Source organism: Carcharodon carcharias, chromosome 17 (assembly GCF_017639515.1).
Source record: "Carcharodon carcharias isolate sCarCar2 chromosome 17, sCarCar2.pri, whole genome shotgun sequence".
NCBI classification, from domain to species: domain Eukaryota; kingdom Metazoa; phylum Chordata; class Chondrichthyes; order Lamniformes; family Lamnidae; genus Carcharodon; species Carcharodon carcharias.
Window position 1 is genome coordinate 74629883 of NC_054483.1, and position 22839 is coordinate 74652721.

At 43.1% G+C, this 22839-nt stretch overlaps 1 protein-coding gene across 3 annotated transcripts in view; it reads left to right on the forward strand.

Moving 5' to 3' along the window:
* LOC121289542 (G protein-coupled receptor kinase 5-like) overlaps window positions 1-22839 on the forward strand; it is a 272949-nt gene that overhangs the window by 195141 nt on the left and 54969 nt on the right. For all 3 annotated transcript variants that reach the window (XM_041209047.1, XM_041209049.1, XM_041209050.1), the window contains one exon: window positions 10973-11073. In XM_041209047.1, the coding sequence (XP_041064981.1) occupies window positions 10973-11073 (101 nt within the window). The remainder of the gene's footprint in view (window positions 1-10972; window positions 11074-22839) is intronic.

Consider the following 22839-nt stretch of genomic DNA (forward strand, 5'->3'; position numbering starts at 1 on the left):
TGGGAATAGAGTTGGGAACAATGGAATGGAATTTGGAATGGGGATCAAAAACAATGGCTTTCAACCTTCTCAATATTTAATTACTCCTCAGCTTTCTCTTTTCAGGAGAAATGGGACTCATTGCTTTCATCTTTTCCTGATGGCTGTTTCCTTGAAGTTCTGGAATCATCCTTGTAAATATTTTTTGCACCCTGTCGAATATCTCTTTATCCTTTTTATAAAATGGCAGCCAGAACTATACACAGTGCTCTTCCAAGTGTGGCCTAACCAAGCTTCAATACGAATTTAGCATAACTTCTCCAACTTTATAAATAAACCCAAGTGCTTGGTTTGCTACATTTTATGGCCTTATTAACTGGCATCACAAGTTTTAGTGATTTGTTTATTTGTACTTCTGGATTCAGTTTGAATTAATATATGACCTCCGATTTTTCTTGCTGCTGCTTGTAGCTACTCCTTTCATGAGATCTGCTATCATGCATGTCATCTGTCTTGTGCCATCCTCACACATCCACTGTAGCTCATCTGCATCCAGTAAAAAGTAATACCTCACCCTTAGCTATTTTAAAATTAATTTGCCATTTATGTGCCCATTCAGCAAGTTTATTAGTGTCTGCTTGTAATTGATTACAGTTCTCCTCAGTGTTGACTATCGCCCCCAATTTCATGTCGTCCACAAATTTAGAAACTGCATTTCTGATTCCAAACTCATTAATCTAAATTAATAGTATAATATAAATGCTTCCCTAAACATAGTGCCAAGGACATTGCCAATTTCACTAGCCATTTCACTAAATGGCCTTGTATGAAGTCCACCCAGGCCTTTGTCCTAAGCCGGGATTTTCCGGCCTCACTTTGGCGGGACCCGCCGCAGGGGATGCGATGGGCCAGGCAAAAAACCTTTGACTTTTGGTGGGACCAGACAACTCCGGCAGCTGGTGGGCTGGCAAATCCTGCCCGTAGTCTTTTAACATCCTCCATCAAACAGTAACCACCTTATCTGAACTTACTTTTTATTTTAGTACATCCTCCATTCTCCCAGAAACCTCAGATTCTGTACAATGGTGAATGCTAACAATCCTGTAAACACTATAGAAAATAATTCCTTTGGTACTAGTTCATCTTATATTGCACTGTATGTGGGCAGTCAAAATCATGCTCTTTATTCAGGTGAAGGACAGCTGGAGGGCAAGGGTTAATTGGGGGCACAGACCAAATTTTGTTGGCATTTTAAAGTTAACTATTCTGTCTTTTTTATTTTTTATAAAATAACTTTTTTATGTTTAGCTTTAACCGGCAAAATATGTGGCAATTAAAAAAGCAGAGATGTAGTTGGATAGAGCATAGAGGTTTCTCTGTAGTGCATGTTCAAAGTTGTAAGAGTTGTGAAACTGAGATGTGTAGCATCAGCACTAGCAGAGAGTACAATTATAGTGATGGGTTTACATTGATAGGTTACACAAATCTAGTTGGCTTTTTCCATTATAAACATTTATAAATACTTGTGATCTCTTTGTCATTTGAAATCGTGCATAGTGTTCAGTCTCGTGCATAACTCCTTAGATAACAAAGCAGTTTGTGCCTGCTAGCAGCAAGACCTGGACAACATTCAAGCTTGGGCTAATGTGTGGCATGACTGTTGCTTGCCACTAAAGTGCCAGACAATGGCCATCTCCAACAAGAGAGAATCTAACCATCTCCCCTTGATGTTCAATGGCATTATCATCGCTGAGTATGATGTTGCAGCCTTGGGAAACATGTCTTCAGCTGGGGCAATATTAAAAATTAAATTTTCCCATCTATAAAATGTTCAGAGAAGAATTAAAGTGATGTCACCTTATTAATCAAGGATATAATTGCAGCTGTAGAAATTTAATTCCTCCTCAATGATGATTCTCAAGAGAAGCCTTTCCCAGTTGAAAAATAACAAGGGACCTGTTGCCTTTGGAGAGCACCTCGTAGATTATTGAATAGAAGAGTGGAAAATGCAGGAGGATGTAAGTTAACAGAGTAGAAAGGTTGCTGATACAGCGAGATGTGAAGTAGTGCATCCTAGGTGAAAAGACGAATAGAAAATGTAGCATGCCATAAATTGTAAGAGATTAACAGTGGTGTAATAGACACCTAGAGTAATGAAAACAGAATTACCTGGAAAAACTCAGCAGGTCTGGCAGCATCGGCGGAGAAGAAAACAGTTGACGTTTCGAGTCCTCATCACCCTTCGACAGAACTTGCGTTCGAGTCCAAGAAAGAGTTGAAATATAAGCTGGTTTAAGGTGTGTGTGTGGGGGGCGGAGAGATAGAGAGACAAAGAGGTGGAGGGGGGTGGGGGGTGTGGTTGTAGGAACAAACAAGCAGTGATAGAAGCAGATCATCAAAAGATGTCAATGACAATAGTACAATAGAACACATAGGTGTTAAAATTAAAGTTGGTGATATTATCTAAACGAATGTGCTAATTAAGAATGGATGGTAGGGCACTCAAGGTATAGCTCTAGTGGGGGGTTTTTTTTTATATAATGGAAATAGGTGGGAAAAGGAAAATCTTTATAATTTATTGGGAAAAAAAGGGAAGGGGGAAACAGAAAGGGGGTGGGGATGGGGGAGGGAGCTTACGACCTAAAGTTGTTGAATTCAATATTCAGTCCGGAAGGCTGTAAAGTCCCTAGTCGGAAGATGAGGTGTTGTTCCTCCAGTTTGCGTTGGGCTTCACTGGAACAATGCAGCAAGCCAAGGACAGACATGTGGGCAAGAGAGCAGGGTGGAGTGTTGAAATGGCAAGCGACAGGGAGGTTTGGGTCATTCTTGCGGACAGACCGCAGGTGTTCTGCAAAGCGGTCGCCCAGTTTACGTTTGGTCTCTCCAATGTAGAGGAGACCACATTGGGAGCAACGAATGCAGTAGACTAAGTTGGGGGAAATGCAAGTGAAATGCTGCTTCACTTGAAAGGAGTGTTTGGGTCCTTGGACGGTGAGGAGAGAGGAAGTGAAGGGGCAGGTGTTGCATCTTTTGCGTGGGCATGGGGTGGTGCCATAGGAGGGGGTTGAGGAGTAGGGGGTGATGGAGGAGTGGACCAGGGTGTCCCGGAGGGAGCGATCCCTACGGAATGCCGATAAGGGGGGTGAAGGGAAGATGTGTTTGGTGGTGGCATCATGCTGGAGTAGGCGGAAATGGCGGAGGATGATCCTTTGAATGCGGAGGCTGGTGGGGTGATAAGTGAGGACAAGGGGGACCCTATCATGTTTCTGGGAGGGAGGAGAAGGCGTGAGGGCAGATGCGCGGGAGATGGGCCGGACACGGTTGAGGGCCCTGTCAACGACCGTGGGTGGAAAACCTCGGTTAAGGAAGAAGGAGGACATGTCAGAGGAACTGTTTTTGAATGTAGCATCATCGGAACAGATGCGACGGAGGCGAAGGAACTGAGAGAATGGGATGGAGTCCTTACAGGAAGCGGGGTGTGAGGAGCTGTAGTCGAGATAGCTGTGGGAGTCGGTGGGTTTGTAATGGATATTGGTGGACAGTCTATCACCAGAGATTGAGACAGAGAGGTCAAGGAAGGGAAGGGAAGTGTCAGAGATGGACCACGTGAAAATGATGGAGGGGTGGAGATTGGAAGCAAAATTAATAAATTTTTCCAAGTCCTGACGAGAGCATGAAGCGGCACCGAAGTAATCATCGATGTACCGGAGAAAGAGTTGTGGAAGGGGGCCGGAGTAGGACTGCAACAAGGAATGTTCCACATACCCCATAAAGAGACAGGCATAGCTGGGGCCCATGCGGGTACCCATAGCCACACCTTTTATTTGGAGGAAGTGAGAGGAGTTGAAGGAGAAATTGTTCAGTGTGAGAACAAGTTCAGCCAGACGGAGGAGAGTAGTGGTGGATGGGGATTGTTCAGGCCTCTGTTCGAGGAAGAAGCTAAGGGCCCTCAGACCATCCTGGTGGGGGATGGAGGTGTTGAGGGATTGGACGTCCGTGGTGAAGAGGAAGCGGTTGGGGCCAGGGAACTGGAAATTGTTGATGTGACGTAAGGTGTCAGAGGAATCACGGATGTAGGTGGGAAGGGACTGGACAAGGGGAGAGAGAAGGGAGTCAAGATAACGAGAAATGAGTTCTGTGGGGCAGGAACAAGCTGAGATGATCGGTCTACCGGGGCAGTTCTGTTTGTGGATTTTGGGTAGGAGATAGAAGCGGGCCGTCCGAGGTTGGGAGACTATCAGGTTGGAAGCTGTGGGAGGGAGATCCCCAGAGGAGATGAGGTCAGTGACAGTCCTGGAAACAGTGGCTTGATGTTCAGTGGTGGGGTCATGGTCCAGGGAGAGGTAGGAGGAAGTGTCTGCGAGTTGACGCTCAGCCTCCGCGAGGTAGAGTTCAGTGCGCCAGACAACAACAGCACCACCCTTGTCAGCGGGTTTGATGACAATGTCAGGGTTGGACCTGAGAGAATGGAGTGCAGTAAGTTCAGAGAGAGACAGGTTAGAATGGGTGAGAGGAGCAGAGAAATTGAGACGACTAATGTCGCGCCGACAGTTCTCAATGAAAAGATCAAGAGAAGGTAAGAATCCAGAGGGAGGGGTCCAGGTGGAGGGAGAATATTGGAGATGGGTAAAAGGATCCGTTGAACTGGGAGAGGACTCCTGCCCAAAGAAGTGAGCCCGGAGACGAAGACGGCGGAAGAAGAGTTCAGCATCATGCCGAGCCCGAAATTCATTGAGGTGAGGGCGTAAGGGTATGAAACTAAGTCCTTTGCTGAGCACTGAACGTTCAGCATCGGAGAGGGGAAGGTCAGGGGGTATAGTGAATACACGGCTGGGGTTGGAAAGGGTGGGGACGGAGGAACAGGCAGGGGTGGAGGGTCCTAGATGGGTGTTGGTGTCAATGAGTTGTTGCAGCTTGCGTTCCTTAGCACTTGAGAGAAAGAGAAAAAGTTTCTTGTTGAGGCGTCGGATGAGCCGAAGGATAAAATGAAACTGGGGGCACGCGCAGCTTTGAAAAAGGGTACGGCGGTGCTGCTGGAGGGAGAGGTTGAGTGTGTTCATATGGCGGCACATGGCACTGAGTGTGGATTTCAGCATGTGACGGGAACAGCAGTCCGAGAAACGTTTTATGTCCCGGAGATACCTGTAATCCTGGGTGGGTTCGAAACATGAGGGGTGGAATTTCAGTTGAAATCCACGTGGGGTAAGTCGGAGACGGAGACAGTCACTGAGAAAGGAGATATGGCTGTGAAAGCGGGTTTTAGTAAACACCTTGTCAAACACTAGGAGGGAAATGGAAAGCAAGGAAGGTGAGCAAGACAACAGAGAGATACGGAAATCTTGTTGCAGAGAGGAACAGAACTTCTTCAAGGAGGTAGGCATTTCTTGAAGAGCTGTGGCAGTCAATTAAACACAGAGATAAAAACAAAAAAACTGCGGATGCTGGAAATCCAAAACAAAAACAGAATTACCTGGAAAAACTCAGCAGGTCTGGCAGCATCGGCGGAAAAGAAAAGAGTTGACGTTTTGAGTCCTCATGACCCTTCGACAGAACTTGCGTTCGACACCACCAAACACATCTTCCCTTCACCCCCCTTATCGGCATTCCGTAGGGATCGCTCCCTCCGGGACACCCTGGTCCACTCCTCCATCACCCCCTACTCCTCAACCCCCTCCTATGGCACCACCCCATGCCCACGCAAAAGATGCAACACCTGCCCCTTCACTTCCTCTCTCCTCACCGTCCAAGGACCCAAACACTCCTTTCAAGTGAAGCAGCATTTCACTTGCATTTCCCCCAACTTAGTCTACTGCATTCGTTGCTCCCAATGTGGTCTCCTCTACATTGGAGAGACCAAACGTAAACTGGGCGACCGCTTTGCAGAGCACCTGCGGTCTGTCCGCAAGAATGACCCAAACCTCCCTGTCGCTTGCCATTTCAACACTCCACCCTGCTCTCTTGCCCATATGTCTGTCCTTGGCTTGCTGCATTGTTCCAGTGAAGCCCAACGCAAACTGGAGGAACAACACCTCATCTTCTGACTAGGGACTTTACAGCCTTCCGGACTGAATATTGAATTCAACAACTTTAGGTCGTAAGCTCCCTCCCCCATCCCCACCCCCTTTCTGTTTCCCCTTCCCTTTTTTTTCCAATAAATTATAAAGATTTTCCTTTTCCCACCTATTTCCATTATATAAAAAAAAACCCCCACTAGAGCTATACCTTGAGTGCCCTACCATCCATTCTTAATTAGCACATTCGTTTAGATAATATCACCAACTTTAATTTTAACACCTATATGTTCTATTGTACTATTGTCGTTGACATCTTTTGATGATCTGCTTCTATCACTGCTTGTTTGTCCCTACAACCACACCCCCCCCCCTCCACCTCTTTGTCTCTCTATCTCTCCGCCCCCCCACACACACACCTTAAACCAGCTTATATTTCAACTCTTTCTTGGACTCGAACGCAAGTTCTGTCGAAGGGTGATGAGGACTCGAAACGTCAACTCTTTTCTTCTCCGCCGATGCTGCCAGACCTGCTGAGTTTTTCCAGGTAATTCTGTTTTTCTTTTGGATTTCCAGCATCCGCAGTTTTTTTTGTTTTTACCTAGAGTAATGAGTTGTATTCACAGGACTTTGAGTATTTAAACAAGGAATGATGTTGAAGATGCACTGTTGGAGCACATGCAAATTATTTTGGACATCCAATTGAGAAGTGATACTAGAACCATGGAATAGCTGCAGCACAGGTTTACCACAATGGTATTACCTGGAACAACTCAGCAGGTCTGGCAGCATCGGCAGAGAAGAAAAGAGTTGACGTTTCGAGGTCTCATGACCGTTCAACAGAACTGTTGAAGGGTCATGAGGACTCGAAACGTCAACTCTTTTCTTCTCCGCCGATGCTGCCAGACCTGCTGAGTTTTCCAGGTAATTCTGTTTTTGTTTTTGATTTCCAGCAACCGCAGTTTTTTTGTTTTTACCACAATGGTATTGGGATTGAAAGTTTATTGTTATGACAACAGCCTTGATGAGCTAGGGCTTTTTTCATTGAACAAAGACAATTAAAGGCCATCTAATGGGTGGGGGTTCAAATTTTATGTAAGGAGTCTTTTAACATCCTCAAACAGTAACCACTGTTTTAGTTTAGTACATCCTCCATTCTCCCAGAAACCTCAGATTCCTCAGAAATCTCAGTTAGCATTCACCATTAACCAAAGAGGTTAAAAAGCTAAGGATTGTTCCTGCTGGGTAGTGAGTTAGTCATGAGGGGCATAGACTCATATTATCAAAGTATCTTCACACAAATTATTAAGTCAGAATGCCTGACCACAAGCAGCTAGAGAGACTGACTGCAGCAAAATTTGAAAGAAAATTAAAGGAATATTTAACAATGAATTTAAAAGAGCAAGAATGGGAATCAACTCAGTTCCAATTGAAGAATCAGCACCAGCACAAACACGATGGACTGAAAACCATCTTCAATGTTGTAATTTTTATGTTCCTATTAGCAATTCAACTGGTTTGCTTGGTTTGTCTACTGCTAGATAACATATTTGCATTAGACTGAATTACAATTAATACATTAAAGTCAGCAAACTGGTTTGAAAAACAGCCAGCTGGAAGGCATTTGCATTTATCTTGAATAAAATAACCAGAAGAATTTGAATAGCAGCCAGTTTCCACTACAAAAATGTAAGCAATTTGAATATAAGAAATGTGTTCATAAGTATCAAGTTGGTGTGCCACAGGGTCACTTTTCCATGGTCTCTTAGGGAGTTGACGGATAAGGGGAACGGATGGGAAAATGAAGTTAAAACCCAGGATCAGCTATGATTGTGTTGAATGGTAGAGCTGGTTCAATATGCCATATAGTCTACTCCTGCTCCTAACTCTTGTGCTTTTGTGTTCTTTATAGTTATGTTGGTGATTTCACGTCAAATAGCAGAGAGAGTCTTCCTGTGACCTCACCCACCCCCCCCCAGTCTAAAAAAAAACTTCTAAATGGCAATAGTTACAACAGCATACAATGCTTTCCATTCTGCAGAAATTGCACCTTGATTAGTCTGAACAGCAACAAAACCATACACCTAACAGCCCCATTCACATCACCACCAAACTGGAATGGTTGCCTTCAATCTTATAAGCATTTTTGGCCATTTTGTCTGGTAAATAAGGATTATTTTTCTAACTCTGGTTAAAATGTGGGGATTGGAAGCTCTCCTCAGAATGGAGTAGATCCATCACCAAAATATCTGCCAGTAGGTTCTATGTTACATAGTTTGATTCTCTTTGCAGATAGATTCTGACATAATTTAATCAAAAATTCACGTACTTCCCAGTGGCAAACTGTTGAGAGAGGTGGCCAAGTTGGTACTATTGGTAGAGTTGATCAGCAGACATTCTTAGGTGGAAACTTTTAGTTTACTTACAAAGGTACTCAGCAGCAACTCCACTTATGCTTTCACTTCAAACTCTTATCTCTACACTACTAACATCTAACTACAGAGGTAGCCCACGCTACTTTCCTATTGGGTACTAAAGCTCCCGTGATCTTCCTTAACAAGCAATTTTCTTAAAGGTATATTACACACTAAATAAACCCATAATTACCACATAAATTGAGGCCAAAAATGTGACCCAGCAGATGAGTGTGGAATGTGTAGAGAAAAAATATCTTATCCTTATTATCAAACATTTTTTTTCTCCCCCTCTTTTCCCCTGAATGCTGATTAAATACAGGACTGAGGTCTGACCTTCTGAAGATGCGCCTGTAACCAAATCCAATTGAAAACAAAATTCAGCTTTATAAAAATGAGGGTGGTGCAAGTAAAACAGGACATTTCTTTCTTTTACCCTGACACTTTGTTACCACCAGCCAATTAATAGGTTTAAAATCTTCCCTGTCTGCAGTCAATGGTCAATGTAAAATTAGGTTGAAATATCCTTTTCCTAGCTTCTAGCTGCAGGCTCACACAAAAAACTTATCAATTTGGCGTAAATTGCCAATCGCGCTTATGGATATGTGAAAGATGGCTGATGAGAAATGGAAAAAAATCATGCTGTATAGCTTGTGTTCTTCTGTAGTTGTGACAAAGTGTAGGGAGCTGTATTCTGAAGCAAGTGGAATGTGATTCATATGGAATGGCCTAATATTTATTGAGAGGTAGGCAAGTTGCAGCTGAAGCCTCAAAGGGACGAAGAGCTTGGTGAGACCAAGACCTCATTAACATTTTATATTCCGTTTCCCAACCCACAGCTTGGTCATCAGGCAGGAAGGCAGGTGCAGGAGGCCATAGCTGGAAATCCTTGGATGGCTGTCAGCAATTGGGAGGCAGGCGAGAGAGCTTCAAATGGGAGGCTGGAAAGGCCTCCAACTACAGGGCTGGGAGAAGGGCAGCATTCAGAGCTGTGGAGGCCAAACAACACTTTGAGGACCAGGGAGGAACAGTCCTGGACCTCAAGGAATGCTAAAAGAGGCACTTACTTTGTGGAGCTTACAGCTCTCACCTCCCTGTCACTGCCAAGTTTCCTGACCCCTGCTCTGTGGGAGTCCCATTTAAATATTAATTGAGTGCCCCGTCCCTGGTTTCCACAACAGGGCACTCAGATACCCCAATACCTGTTAGTGCAAAGAGAAAAGGCCATAGATACCTGCTCAATGTGTTGAGGTTATCTCCCCAATCATGGGGTAGAGTTAATATTAAGGCCATGGTGTCAAAATAAGGCAATATTTCCATTTTCAGTTATGATATTGCTTACCTTGAACATAAAGTTTCAGAAAAAATGTACATCCAAGTGATACAAAGTTGCTTTCACAGTGATAAACTTGTCCTTATCAATACTGGATTGCAAAGATTTGAAAACCCAGAGCGTGGCAGCAGTTTCTTTTTTCCACCTCCACATTTTAACCCCAGACAGAAAGCTGATGGGGCCGCTCAACCTCAAGCAACAGTAGGAGACTTGTTCCATTTTAACAGCCAGCCAGGCCTTATTAATGGGCTGTTGGCTCGCTGCCTGCTTGAAACGGACGTCCAAAAGGCAACTCGCAGACTTTGGGCCTGTGAAGATTAGGTGGACCAGACACCAGCAGTTAGGTACGTTGCAGGTTGCTAAGTTTTGCGGGGGCTTTGTGAGTCAGAAGGTTGGTGCGGAGCCTCATTGTGGTAGCTGCCTAAACTCCTACTTCTGGTCATCCAAAAATAAACTTCTGTCCATCAGGTTTTGTTGAATGGAGTGTTCATGATGGGACACTCCCTCAGTAGACCATGAAAATTACTTTCAAGTCCATATGACAACGTAGGACCACAATTTATTTTTCATAGGCTCCCAGTTGAGTCAGGCAAATGCCTCAACTCCTCAGAAAAAAACAGCATTAAAAGGTTGTGGGATGGGAAAAGGGTGACGAGCACCATTCGGATTTTAACTCCCATTCGGACAGTTTCTGTTGGGAGGAGAGAGTTAAAATTCCCCCTTTTATTTCTCCTAACAGCAATGATTCATTACCAAAAGAATGGACATCAATGAAAAAATTATTATACTTAATGGGGCCCATTACCAACAGGTAAATCAAATTAAGAAATAGGCTATAAAGTCAATACCCATTGGAAAATCAATCGCATGATGCATTATAAAAAAAAATTAATGATGAAACATGCACTACTGATGTCAGTCATAATCATGATTTGTTTTCACTGGTATTTATGCTAGAATATAACTTCAAATAGACTGACTATTTTTAAGTAATTAAGAAAGGACTGACTGGGTCCCTGTGAAATAATGTTCTTGAATGTTTCAGGGGCTTTCCAGTATGTAATTTATTATGTGTGAGAATGCTTAAAAAACAAAAGTAGTGTTTATTTTTAATACCTAGCATTTGTAGAAATTAATTTGCAGATTTTTTAACATCTCTCTGCAGATCTAACAAAGCCCATCTGTGGCTTGAAATGAATTTTCGCTGATTATGTTCAAATCCTATGTGTTTTCAGTCCCCAGGATATATACGAGAGGTCAGCGAGGATATTGTCCAGCAATGTAAAGAAAAACTTGAAATGAACGCGTGCAAAGAACTCTTCTGTAACTGTGTAAAGTAAGTGTAAAAACACAAATGTTAGATTTGCCCATTATCTGTCAGGGAGTAATTTCTGCTCTCCATTTAACAGAAATATCAAGTTGCTGCAGTTGCTTTCTTATAATTTGAAACATGATTATGATTAAATTTCCCTTGCTATTTAGTTTTCATTTAAATTATTATGCTAAGTATATCCTTCCTTCTGTATGACATCCTCTGGAATGCAACAGTGGGCTTCATTAGTTACTCATTTTGAATAACGAATCGCCCAATACAAAGCTGACTTTTTTTAAAAAACCAAAGTTTAAAGTAGCCCACAATGTGAAGTACACTCACCAGTTATTACTTTTTATCTTTGCTCGACAGTTAGAGCAAATGCAGCAGCTTTCTTTAAACAAAATGAAAAAACTGTATCACCAACTCAGTATATAAAAGCACCTCTTTCCAATCTACATAGTGATAATATTGATAGTGCCTCAGCCATTAGATTTATTGCACCTAGTCCATTTATATAGCACCTTTTAAAAAAAAGTCCTCAAAACGTATCACAAGAGGAGAAACAGATACTGAGTAATTGAATGGTTAGGAGATTATCAAAAGCTTGGCCAAACAAACACCAGGGTTAGAAGGAAGGGTGTAACCTTCCAAGTCCCATAGGTGAGACCAGAAGGAAATTGCTACAAGGGCATCGGGTCAGCAGTTCACTGTGTTCCTGCCTCTTACTGGTGATGGGTCATCAAAGATGGCAGCTACCCACCTAGGAACGGCAGGTAGCCAATCTGAATAATCAAGTGCCCAATCCCAGGCAGATTGAGGGCTCCATTGGGATCTCCCCAGTGGCAATGGTGATACCAGAGCCCAGCAGGTGCTTGCAGGCAGCTTGCCAGTGACTGGATGGGGGATCTGCAAGGCCTCTTCCAGTTTCCCAACCTCCACTGAAGGTGCGGGGACCAGGGTCCGCAGCTACGGCCACAGGTTTCCCCCTCCACAGGTATAGTCTGACAGCTTTGGCCACATTTCAATTTTAAAAAGAGATGCTCATAATCCCCATCCTACGGTGGCAGCGCCCACCTCTGCATGTGGGGCTGACAGCCTTCCAAGGCTGCTGACCCCCTGGGCCCAGAGCCTCAGGAACCCAGCCGCCATCCCAGAGGCAACCAGTTTGGAGGTCACCTCCCAGAAGGTTGTACCAGCAAGTACAGGGTCAAGGGCGGGAACTGGCCCCGCCATGTGATTATTTTTAAAGGCTGTAATATTCTGCCTGAAATTTCAGGAAACCTTTTAAGGAGAGAAGGAGCTAAGCAAAATAACAAAGGGCGTAGGTCCCTGCAGCTTCTGCCATCAATGGGAGCTAGAGCAGAGAGAGGGTGAATATACAGGTGACAGTGGTTAGCAGTCTAACTGATGGAAAGAGTACAGGATTTGAAATGCATCTCCGGATGAAACAGCACACCAATATCTAGCTTTATTACAAGATAAATCACATGGGTTAATAGTCATTTATTGCTAACTCCTTTTTGCCAAAGACAATGTTTATTATTCAAAAAATCTAGGTTTTACTTTTGTATTTTCAATCGAACAGAAACTCAACAAGAATTTTTAATATCCAATTTCCTTTCAGAAAGTTTATTTTGGCACAAAATTATACATTTGGCTCCAAACTGTGCCAAATATATGATTGTATCAAGGCTAGCAGTCTGTTGTAATAGTAGGAAATTCTGAAAACTTTACTTCAAAATTTGTATGGTAAACTTATCTTGAAACTTTTGGCTACCAGTTTTTGGGTTCTTCTGCATCTTTGGGCCCTTTTTGGAAAAACAAACAGCTGTTAATAGTCATGTATTAAAGACACTTATTTTTGGATATTGTTATAAAATGTCTACAAATGTTTAACTGAAGTACATCTGTCCAGTACAGTCTGTTAGTGCTCTGTTTATTGTGCAATGTTTTGTGATTCACCATATCACACTGTGTATATGGTAAAACACACTATCAGGCAGGCATTAAACAACTTACTTACAAATTAGATAAACTAAAATCCTTTCTTTATCTTTGTGAATATATGTTCTACTGGACAGTAACATGGAATGCAATTCACAGAAGACACCTGTATACTTCCAAATCTTAGGTTTTGTTTCATTACTTCATTAAATGATAATTCATCTCTTATTCCTTGTATTTTTCTCATCGCAGGTGCCTAGTGATTCTTTGAAGTATTTAGAAATTTTCCTGCTCTTTCGGGAATGGAACATTCCAGGCAATGTCTGTGATAGCTCAGTTGTTTTGGTTATCAGTACTGCGTTTGCCATTCCAGGCTTTCATCCTCCATTTTCTGAGGATGGTGACTGGGGTGCTGTTCTATTGCTGGCAACGTTTCTCCAATACCTCACCCAAATGTCCAGTCATCGTTTGTAAGTGTAGGCAATTAATGCCTGCAGGATATTCCATGGGGTGATTATTGCCAAACAAAACCCTGCCCTTCACATCCAAAAAAGAGGCATGAATTTCACAGCACATTGTTCACTCCCCATTGCAAGAGTTGGCCAACAGACCTAAAATAAAAAGACCGTCCTGCAGCGATAATGCACTGCCGGCAGACTAAACAAGCTGAAAGTGGGACTTCCACGCCTCAGTGGGAGGAAGCCCCACCCTTGAAAGCTGCTGGCTAATCTGTTGGCCGGCAGCTGCAGCAGCGCCAGAACGAAGTAGTGGACACTGCCGGGACTGCAGGCAGCCACACGAAGAACGTTGATGTATTCAGGAGCCAGGTAAGTCCCAGGCTTTTAGTGCGGGGAGGGATCAGGCAGCCTAGGAAGATGCGGTGGGGGGGTGGGGGGTAGGTTTCAGAGGTTAGGCGGGGAGGGACAAAGTGGTTGGGGGTGGGTTGCCCCTGATGTGCAAAGGGCACACCTCAAATGCTGTGCCACCTCCTTCCTCCCTGCCTTTCCGAAAAACCTCATCAGAAGTGGGCTGCTCACCTGCCCATGCCAACCATTTTTGGCAAGGGCAGAGTAAAATATGGGCCAGTTGTCTTGGTAACAAGCACAATTGTCTATCAATTATTTTTACAAAATGGCGGGCAGGCTGCCAATTTCAGTACCTGCCCACCTACCATGTTATGAGGACCGGTTCAGGGAGTAGGTGAGAATGCAATGGGCTTGCACGTATTTTATGTGCCCACCTCTGCTGAAAACGTGCCTTAAAATCCAGCCCAATGTTACCAGTGCATGTCACTCAATAGCAGTCAGGAGCAGGTATTTCAGCTTTGCTCGCCTTAAATACAAATACCAGTTATGCTATTTCTCCCTCAGTCCTAACTAAAGTAAGCTCACATAGACCAATAAGACCAGGAGTTCAAATTTCTGGTGTTATGAACTTTAAAGGGTGAATGCTGAGAATTTGCAGTTGATATGAAAATTGGCTGAGATTGATAATGAGGAAGAAAGCTGTAGGCTGCAGGAAGATAGCACTGGACTGGTCAGGTGGGCAGAAAAGTGGCAAATGAAATTGAATCTGAAGGAGTGAGATAATGCATTTGGGGAGGACAAACATGGCAAGGAAATACACAATAAAAGTTAGAATTCTGTGTAGTGTGGAGGACCTTGGAGTGTATGTCTACAAATCCTTGAAGGTAGTACAACAAATAGAAAAGGGGGAGAAGGAGGCATACAGAATACTTCCTTTAATTAACCAAAGTCTAAAGTATAAGAGCAGGGAGGTTATTATAGAACTGTATAAAGCACTAGTTAGACAATAGCTAGCGTACTGTGTACAGTTCTGGTCACTGTATTATAGGCTATCATATATGACCACATATCACCATGTTGTACGCAATCATACTGGAGAGGGTACAGAAGAGATTTACAAGGATGTTGCCAGGAATGGAGAATTTTAGCTATGACAAAAGATTGAAAAGGCTGGTGTTGTTTTCTTTGTAACAGAGAAGGCTGAGGGGTGATTTAAATGAGTTGCATAAAGGGCCTAAATAAATTGACTAGTAAGGACCTATTTCTATTACAAAAGAGATCAATGACCAGGGGGCATAGATTTCAAGTAACTATTGAAAGGATTAATTGGGAATTGAGGATTTTTTTTACCCAGAGGGTGGTGAGATCTGGAACTCACTGCCTGAAAGAGTAGCAGAGGCAGAAAGTGGCCCAGATTTTCGCTGAGTCGGGAGGCCTTTAAAAGTAATGGGTACAACCCGATTCCAAGATTCCCACTTCCATTCCCACTTCCAGTAATTTTTGCCAGCATAGAATTAGGGTGCTGGTAGCCAATCCGCATGCAGCATTCCTGACCTTGCCAGCTCCATTATGGGAATGGGTATTTCAAACCCACCCTGCAATTTTTATGGAGTCCGGCCTGAATCCTACTCCCGAGTCAGCAACCAAACAAAAACAACCATTTAACATTCACATTGAAATACATTGTCCCACTTATCTTCTCATAAAGCTGACAGTCAATCACAGTCATTCATTGTATCAACATCAGAGCTGTTAATCTTGTGTAAATTGTCAGGATCATGAAATATAGACTCTCAGATTTGTGTAAAATGGGCATTTTACTTATAAAACAAATTGGAGAATTGAAACAAAAGGGAGTTAAGAGGTCAGGTGATCATTTCCTGTCAGCATACATGGAACTACACAAGGCCCTGGAAACTAGCCCACATATGTCAGAACAAGACATTAAAATGCAAATGACCTTTTGGGACATTTCATTGAGAAGGCATTAAAATGCAACAAACCTTTCCTGAGGATTAATGGCTGCCATTATCCAAATAGTTAAAGAAACTTGTTCACAATGGACTTGGAGACTTTCTTTGCTTCAGAATGGAGAATAATCCAGTTCTATCACAAGGATATGTAAATGAGTGAAACTTTAACACTATTATATGTCAATGACCAAGGTATCAGAGACCATTTGTGAGGACAATGAAAAACAGATAATATGGTGTGGAAGTAGTACTACCTCTTTACTGGAGTGTTGGGTCTATAAGGGCATTGCTGGGATAAAAGGTGTCGAGTGAGTTTGAATCATTTTTTCTTGGTATCTGTGTTGAAATCTTTCCAAATGTTTTGTTGACTAGTGTAATACAGATGGTGTTTCTTGTTTAATAAATGTTTTATCCTTTTGTTAAAAAGTCAATAGCAGATTCCTATGAATCTGTTTCAGTGAGTACCCTCCACGGTTAAAAAACAAATAAAAATTATGATCTATCAAGGCAGGTTCCATTCCTGGGACCTGATTTGTCCAGTATTAACAACTGGGATCATAACACTGTGTAACTGGGTGCTATTGCATAATCATTTTCGTTGTTGAGTAATAACTATTTATCCTTTTTTAAAAAAAAACACCAGAAAACCTGCCATTTGTTCTTGAGAGTTACAGCACCCGAGGTTAAAACATTTGTTAAAACACATACTTCTTCAGTCAATTGAGAGGTGAAAAAGGAGGGAACTATCATATCTCTCCCCTGTCCATAACAAAATAAGCACACAGGCATTGAAAGCCACATCAAAGAAAAATCAGGTTATTACAAGGCAAGAGTGATGTCAATCAAAGCTTTTATTATCTTTCAAGCTGTATAAACATTGCCTGCTGAGCTTAGTAGGTTAATCATTCTTGCAGCTCAGCCAGGCATTCATAAGGAGGCTATCTAGCTAAAGTATCAACAGAAGCAGACATCTATTTTTCCAGATAGCCTTAAGCATGCAATGTGGCACAGCTGGAGAGGAGATTGCAAGCTTTGTTTGATTGCCATCTCTGTTACCTTGTGGGTTTTGAATGCCTGTGTGTTGATTTACACAATATTAAGAGATCTAAAGTAGATAAAAGCTTTTTGAAATTGATACTATGAATGTCTGATTGACACTTCAGAGGTTGTAAGCTGAGCAGGTTTTTCAAAGTATCTTTTCATAACCTCTACTTATGTTGTCAGTTTCAGGATCATTTCAAAGATTTGTCAATGGCTCAGTACATAGTGGATACTGGTATAGTGGGCATGGAGGATGCATGGAAGAGACATGGATGACATGATGGGGTATGAAGGGGGCATGGGAGATATGAAGGGACATGTAAAATATGGGGGTTATGGAGGAAGCATTGTGGTTGGGGTGGGTGAGGGCTTGATGGCCCTCATTACAACTCAGCCAATGTCCCAATAAATGGAGGCGGACATTCTAGCCTGCCAAGTTCACCATCTGCCCACTTCTGTTGACACCTCAGGCCTGCCTTTGGAGGCGGCAGGCTCAAATCCATCCCATCCCCCCGATATGAAAATAGGGTAGGTGTGGGCTTCCTTAATGGAGTCAGATTTGTAGGGTTGGGAACTTTACTGACTCACATTACTCACCTCCTTGAAAGTCTGGCCCCCTCATTACATTTGGTAAAAATGCTTGATTGTTCACTGGAGGTAGTGTAACCTACGAGAGCTGAAAGGTAGAATTAGACTAGATAGCTGTTTTTCTGTTGGTGAGGACATGATGGGATAAATGGCCTCCTCCTGTGCTGTAAATCTTTCTATGTTTCTATGAGTGGTGTGGTTAGAGATGCTCGCAAGCAGTGTGAAAGAGGAGCCACAGAAGAAAGGGTTGCAAACAAGTAGCTGATTAATTTATGTAATTTCTAGGCGAAGACCCATTTATGTTGCAGGATTTTCTCCACTTTTCCTGTCAGGTTGGAAGGGGTCTTTACCAGAGCCTGTGTAAATAAAGTCACGCTGCCATAGTGGAGTGTATTATCTCTCCATAGGGCAAGTGATTTGTCATCGCTACAAGAAAACTGCATCCTCTCTTGTTCCAAGTTTATTCGTGCAAACTCACTGTACTTGACGAATGGATGGCATTACTTCCAGATGGCCCCAAATCACTTCTTGCTACATCTCAGCTACCCACTATCTACAAGGTGCTCTATCTGTTGGGTCATGAGTTGAAATCCTGAGCTAGTGTTAAAAGTGAGCTAAGCATTAAAACCCACACACAGTTGGCAAAAGAAATAAGTATATATTATGTTTTAAATATTTCCTTTTGTTCTAGTCCTTTAAAAGCGGTACTTCACATTTCCACTCACCTTCATTTCTATTTATGGTGGGCCTTAAAGAAGGGCTATTACTCATGTCATAGGGAAATGAACTTTTGCCTGCAGGCTTAATACCAGTCCATAGCTAATCACTCCACCGTGATAAAACGTATATACAATATATATTTAGAAATGTCACTACAAAAAAAGAAATATACTGGTTTGAGAACCATATCATGCAGATATAATGTTAAGTTTTTTGCTATGATTAAAATAAAATCACTATACTGCTCTATTGATGGACATTATTGCACTTCACCACTTGACCTGGGTGCTTTCCATATCTCTGCAGGAGCGTAATTAGATTTGGCAATTTTCCCTGTTTTATGATTTTAACTGGTGCAAGGTGGAATCATGGAAGATTCATTTCATTTATTAGATTAAAAGCAACAGCATGGGTTTAATGTCTTGATTTTTTTTGTGAGGTTATGAAGAAACCGTTTTACGTCATAGGAAAATTTCTGTTGACAGTGTGTCTGCTTTATCGCTGTAATTGGCTACAGTTAATTCCTTGGAGAAGACAATGGTATAACTGTTTAGTGTCAGACACTAGAGATTGAAAGAGAGAAGTGAACCTACAGAACATTGTAGAGAGGATTTATGATCAAGCAAAGTATTTGTATGCGATTCTTGCAAAACATTGCCTACACAAAACTGAGTTTAAACAAGACCAGTATTGCAATAGCAGAGCAAGAATTGGAGCAAAAATTTGCAATGTTTATTTAGTCAATCTGATGTACATGTTTATATGGAGGGTATCTAATTAAATTGGACTTGCTATTTTGACAGTAAATAGGTTTTGAATAGGTATGGTCGGATTTGAATGGACGATGGAAATTAAGACAGCAGGCTGCAAGGAAAGAGCAAAAAACCCAGTCCAGTTTCCAGCAGAGGGCTCAGTTAGCTGGTGATACCTGATCACCATTGCTGCCCGGCTGATTAGAATCCTGGTCCAAAGAGAAAAGCTGTTCAGAAGCAATGCAGAATACTCACCGACACACCATCTTAGACATGTCAAGTAATTTATACCCTGCTTCTGATTAGATCATTAATTTCAATTCCCTTGTCTCGCTTGCAGGATTCGAGGTGTTGAAATGCTAAAAGAAAAAATAATTGATAGTTATAATTTGCCCTGCAATATTGATGTCATGTGTTCTAAGTAATTTCTGCAAAATTTCTGCTTAACATTTATCTCTGAGGAATTGTGCATGTGACTGAATCACATTGTTTCGTGCGAGTTTCTCCAATCGTTTAAGCCGCTTCCAAGGTGGAACAGCTGAAATCGTCTGCTGCTCAGTTACGTAGTCCCCACTCCCAGTTTAAAGACCAGCTGAGGCGAGTTTCTCCGTGTAATGAACTGGCTTAGATATACGCATAAATATTGAGGTGCAGCGTGACCTGCAGTCTTCAGATGTCAACGTAGCTGAGATTTTTGCAGTTCATTGATTTTCTTCTTGATTTTTAAAAATTTCACTTGATGATACCTAAGCTATACTTAACCAAAGTGGTCTAAGTGGTGCCCATGCACCTGACACCATTCAACCCCGCCCTCAAGCATATTCAGAAGGACTAAACAGCTAGAACAGCCCTCCCTATACCCTGGTTCTGCAAAATAATGACATAGTAACAGAGGCAAGAGGCTCTGAGAATGAAGACAACAGCCCACTCACGAGGTGACATTGCACCCTTTAATTCATTCCCTGAATGTGAGTATCACAGGATAGCCAGCATTTATTGCCAGTTCCTAGCTGGAGGGTCCACATGATGAAGATGCTCCCACAATGCTGTTCGGTAGGGATCCAGGATTTTGACCCAGCAACAATGGAGGATGGTAATACACATCCAATACATGGCTTTGAGTGAAACTTATAAATGGTAGTGCTCCCATGAATCTGCTATCCTTGCCCCTCTGGGTGGTGGACATCACAGGTTTATGGGATGCTGCGGCAAGGCCTTGCTGGGTTAGATAGATAGATAGTGCCTGAGGGGAGTGAATGCTTAACTGGTGGATGGGTGCCTTCAAGCAGACTGTTTTGTACTGGAGGGTGTTGAACTTCTTGAGTTAAGGCTGCACTTATCCAGGTCAGTGGAGAGTATTCTATCACATATTGAGATTTTGCCTTGAAGGTGGTTGAGAAGGTTTGAGGAGTCCAGAGGCAAATTATAGCCAACTTCTGACAACCTTTATGTTCAGCTCAACTTCTGTCACTGGAGACACCCCATCACCACCACCCCCCTCACCCACCCCGCCACCACCATCACCACCCAACCCACTCCACCTGCCCAATCCCCCCAAACCTCCAAGATATTGATGGTGAGGTGATGGTGATGGCATTGAATGTTGTGGGCAGGTGGTTATGCTGTGCCTTGTTGGAAATTGTCATTACTTAGTACTTATGTGGCATAGATGTTACTGTTCATATGGTTTATTCTGGTTTCTAAATTTATGGCATAGCCAATTCAGCTTTACAGGAAACATTGATAAAAGTTTCTATCACTAGTAATCCAGAGACCCAGGGTAATACCCTGGGGACCCAGGTTTGAATCCCACCACGGCAGATGATGAAATTTGAATTCATAGTTCTTGGAGCCACATTATAGGAAGAATGCGAATGCATTGGAGAGAGTACAGAAGAGGTTTACAAGAATGGTTCCAGGGATGAGAAACTTCAGCGATGAGGATAGATTGGAGAGGTTGGGACTGTTCTCCTTGGAGAGAAGAAAGCTAAGAAGAGATTTGATAAAGATCTTCAAAATCATGAGGGGGCTGGACAGAATAGATAGGGAGAAGCTGTTCCCACTCATAAAAGGAGAGGGCACAGACTTAAAGTGATTTGCAAAAGAAGCAAATGTGACGTGAGAAAAGCTTTTTCACACGATAAGCGGTTCGAGTCTGGAAATGCACTGGCTGGAAGTGTGGTGGAGGCAGGTTCAATCAAGGCATCCAAGAGGGCCTTGGCTGATTATTTGAATAGGAACAATGTGCAGGGGTATGGGGAATAGGCAGGGCAATGGCACTAGGTTACAATGCTCATTTGGAGAGCCGCTGCAGACACAATGGGTTGAATGGCCTCCTTCTGTGCCATTAAAATTCTGTGATTCTGAGATAAAAGTCTAATGATAACTATGAAACCATTCTCGATTGTCATAAAAATCCATCTGATTCACTTTAGGGAAGGAAATCTGCTGTCCTTACCTGGCCTGGCCTACATGTGACTCCAGACCCACACCAATGTGGTTGACTCTTAAATGCCCTCTGAAATGGCCTAGCAAGCCACTCAATTGTATCAAACCGCTACGAGGTCTAAAATGAATGAAACTGGATGGACCAGTCAACATTGATCTAGGCACTGGAAGCAACAACAGCAAACTCATTCCTGTTGACCCTGCAAACTTCTCCTTATTAACATCTGGAGGCTAGTGCCAAAATTGGGAGAGCTGTCTCACAGACTGGTCAAGCAACAGCCTGACAGAATCATACTCACGGACCCAAACCTAACAGATAATGTCCCGGAGATTGCAATCCCTGGGTATGTTCTGTCCCACCAGCAGGACAGACCCAGGAGAGGTGGCAGCACAGTGGTATACAGTCAGGAGGGAGTTGACCTGGGAGTCCTTAACATTGCCTTCAGATCCCATGAAGTCTCAGCATCAGGTCAAACATGGGCAAAGAAACCTGCTGATCACCACATATTGTCCTCCCTCAAGCTGATGAATCAATGCTCTTCCATGTTGAACACCATTTAGAGGAAGCATTGAGGGTGGCAAGAGTGCAGAATATACTCTGGTTGGGGTCTTCAATGTCCATTACCAAGAGTAGCTCGGTAGCACCACCATTTCCGAGCTGGCTGAGTCCTAAAGCACATAGCTGCTAGGCTCGGTCTGCGACAGGTGGTTAGGAAACTGACAAGAGGGAAAAACATACTTGACCTCATCCTTACCAACCTGCCTGCCACAGATGCATCTGTCCATGACAGTATCAGTGGGAGTGACCATTGCACAGTCCTTATGGAGACAAAGACCTGTCTTCATTTTGAGGATACCCTCATGGCACTACCAACGTGCTAAGTGGCATAGATTTTGAACATCTAGTAACACAAGACTGGGCATCCATGAGGCGCTATGGGCCATCAGCAGCAGCAGAGTTGTACACAACCACAATCTGTAACCTGTTGGCCCACCATATCCTCCACTCTACCATTACCACCAAGCCAGGGGATCAATGAAGAGTGCAGGAGATATGGAGGCATGCCAGCAGCAGCACCAGGCATACCTTAAAATGAGGTGTTAACCTGGTGAAACTACAACACAGGACTCTTCTGTTGCCAAATAGCATAAGCAGCAAGTGATAGACAGAGTTAAACGATTCCACAACCAACGGATCAGATCTAAGCTCTGCAGTCCTGCCACATTCAGTCGTGAATGGTGGTGGACAATTAAACAACTCACAGGAGGAGGAAGCTCCACAAATATCCCCATCCTCAATGATGGGGGAGCCCAGCACGTCAGTGAAAAAGACAAGGCTGAAGCATTCTCAACAATCTTCAGCCAGAAGTGCCAAGTGGATGATCCATCTCTGCCTCCTCTGGAGGTCCCCAGCATCACAGATGCCAGTCTTCAGCCAATTCAGTTCACTCCATGTGATATCAAGAAGCAGCTGAAGGCACTGGATACTGCAAAAGCTGTGGGTCCTGTCAATAT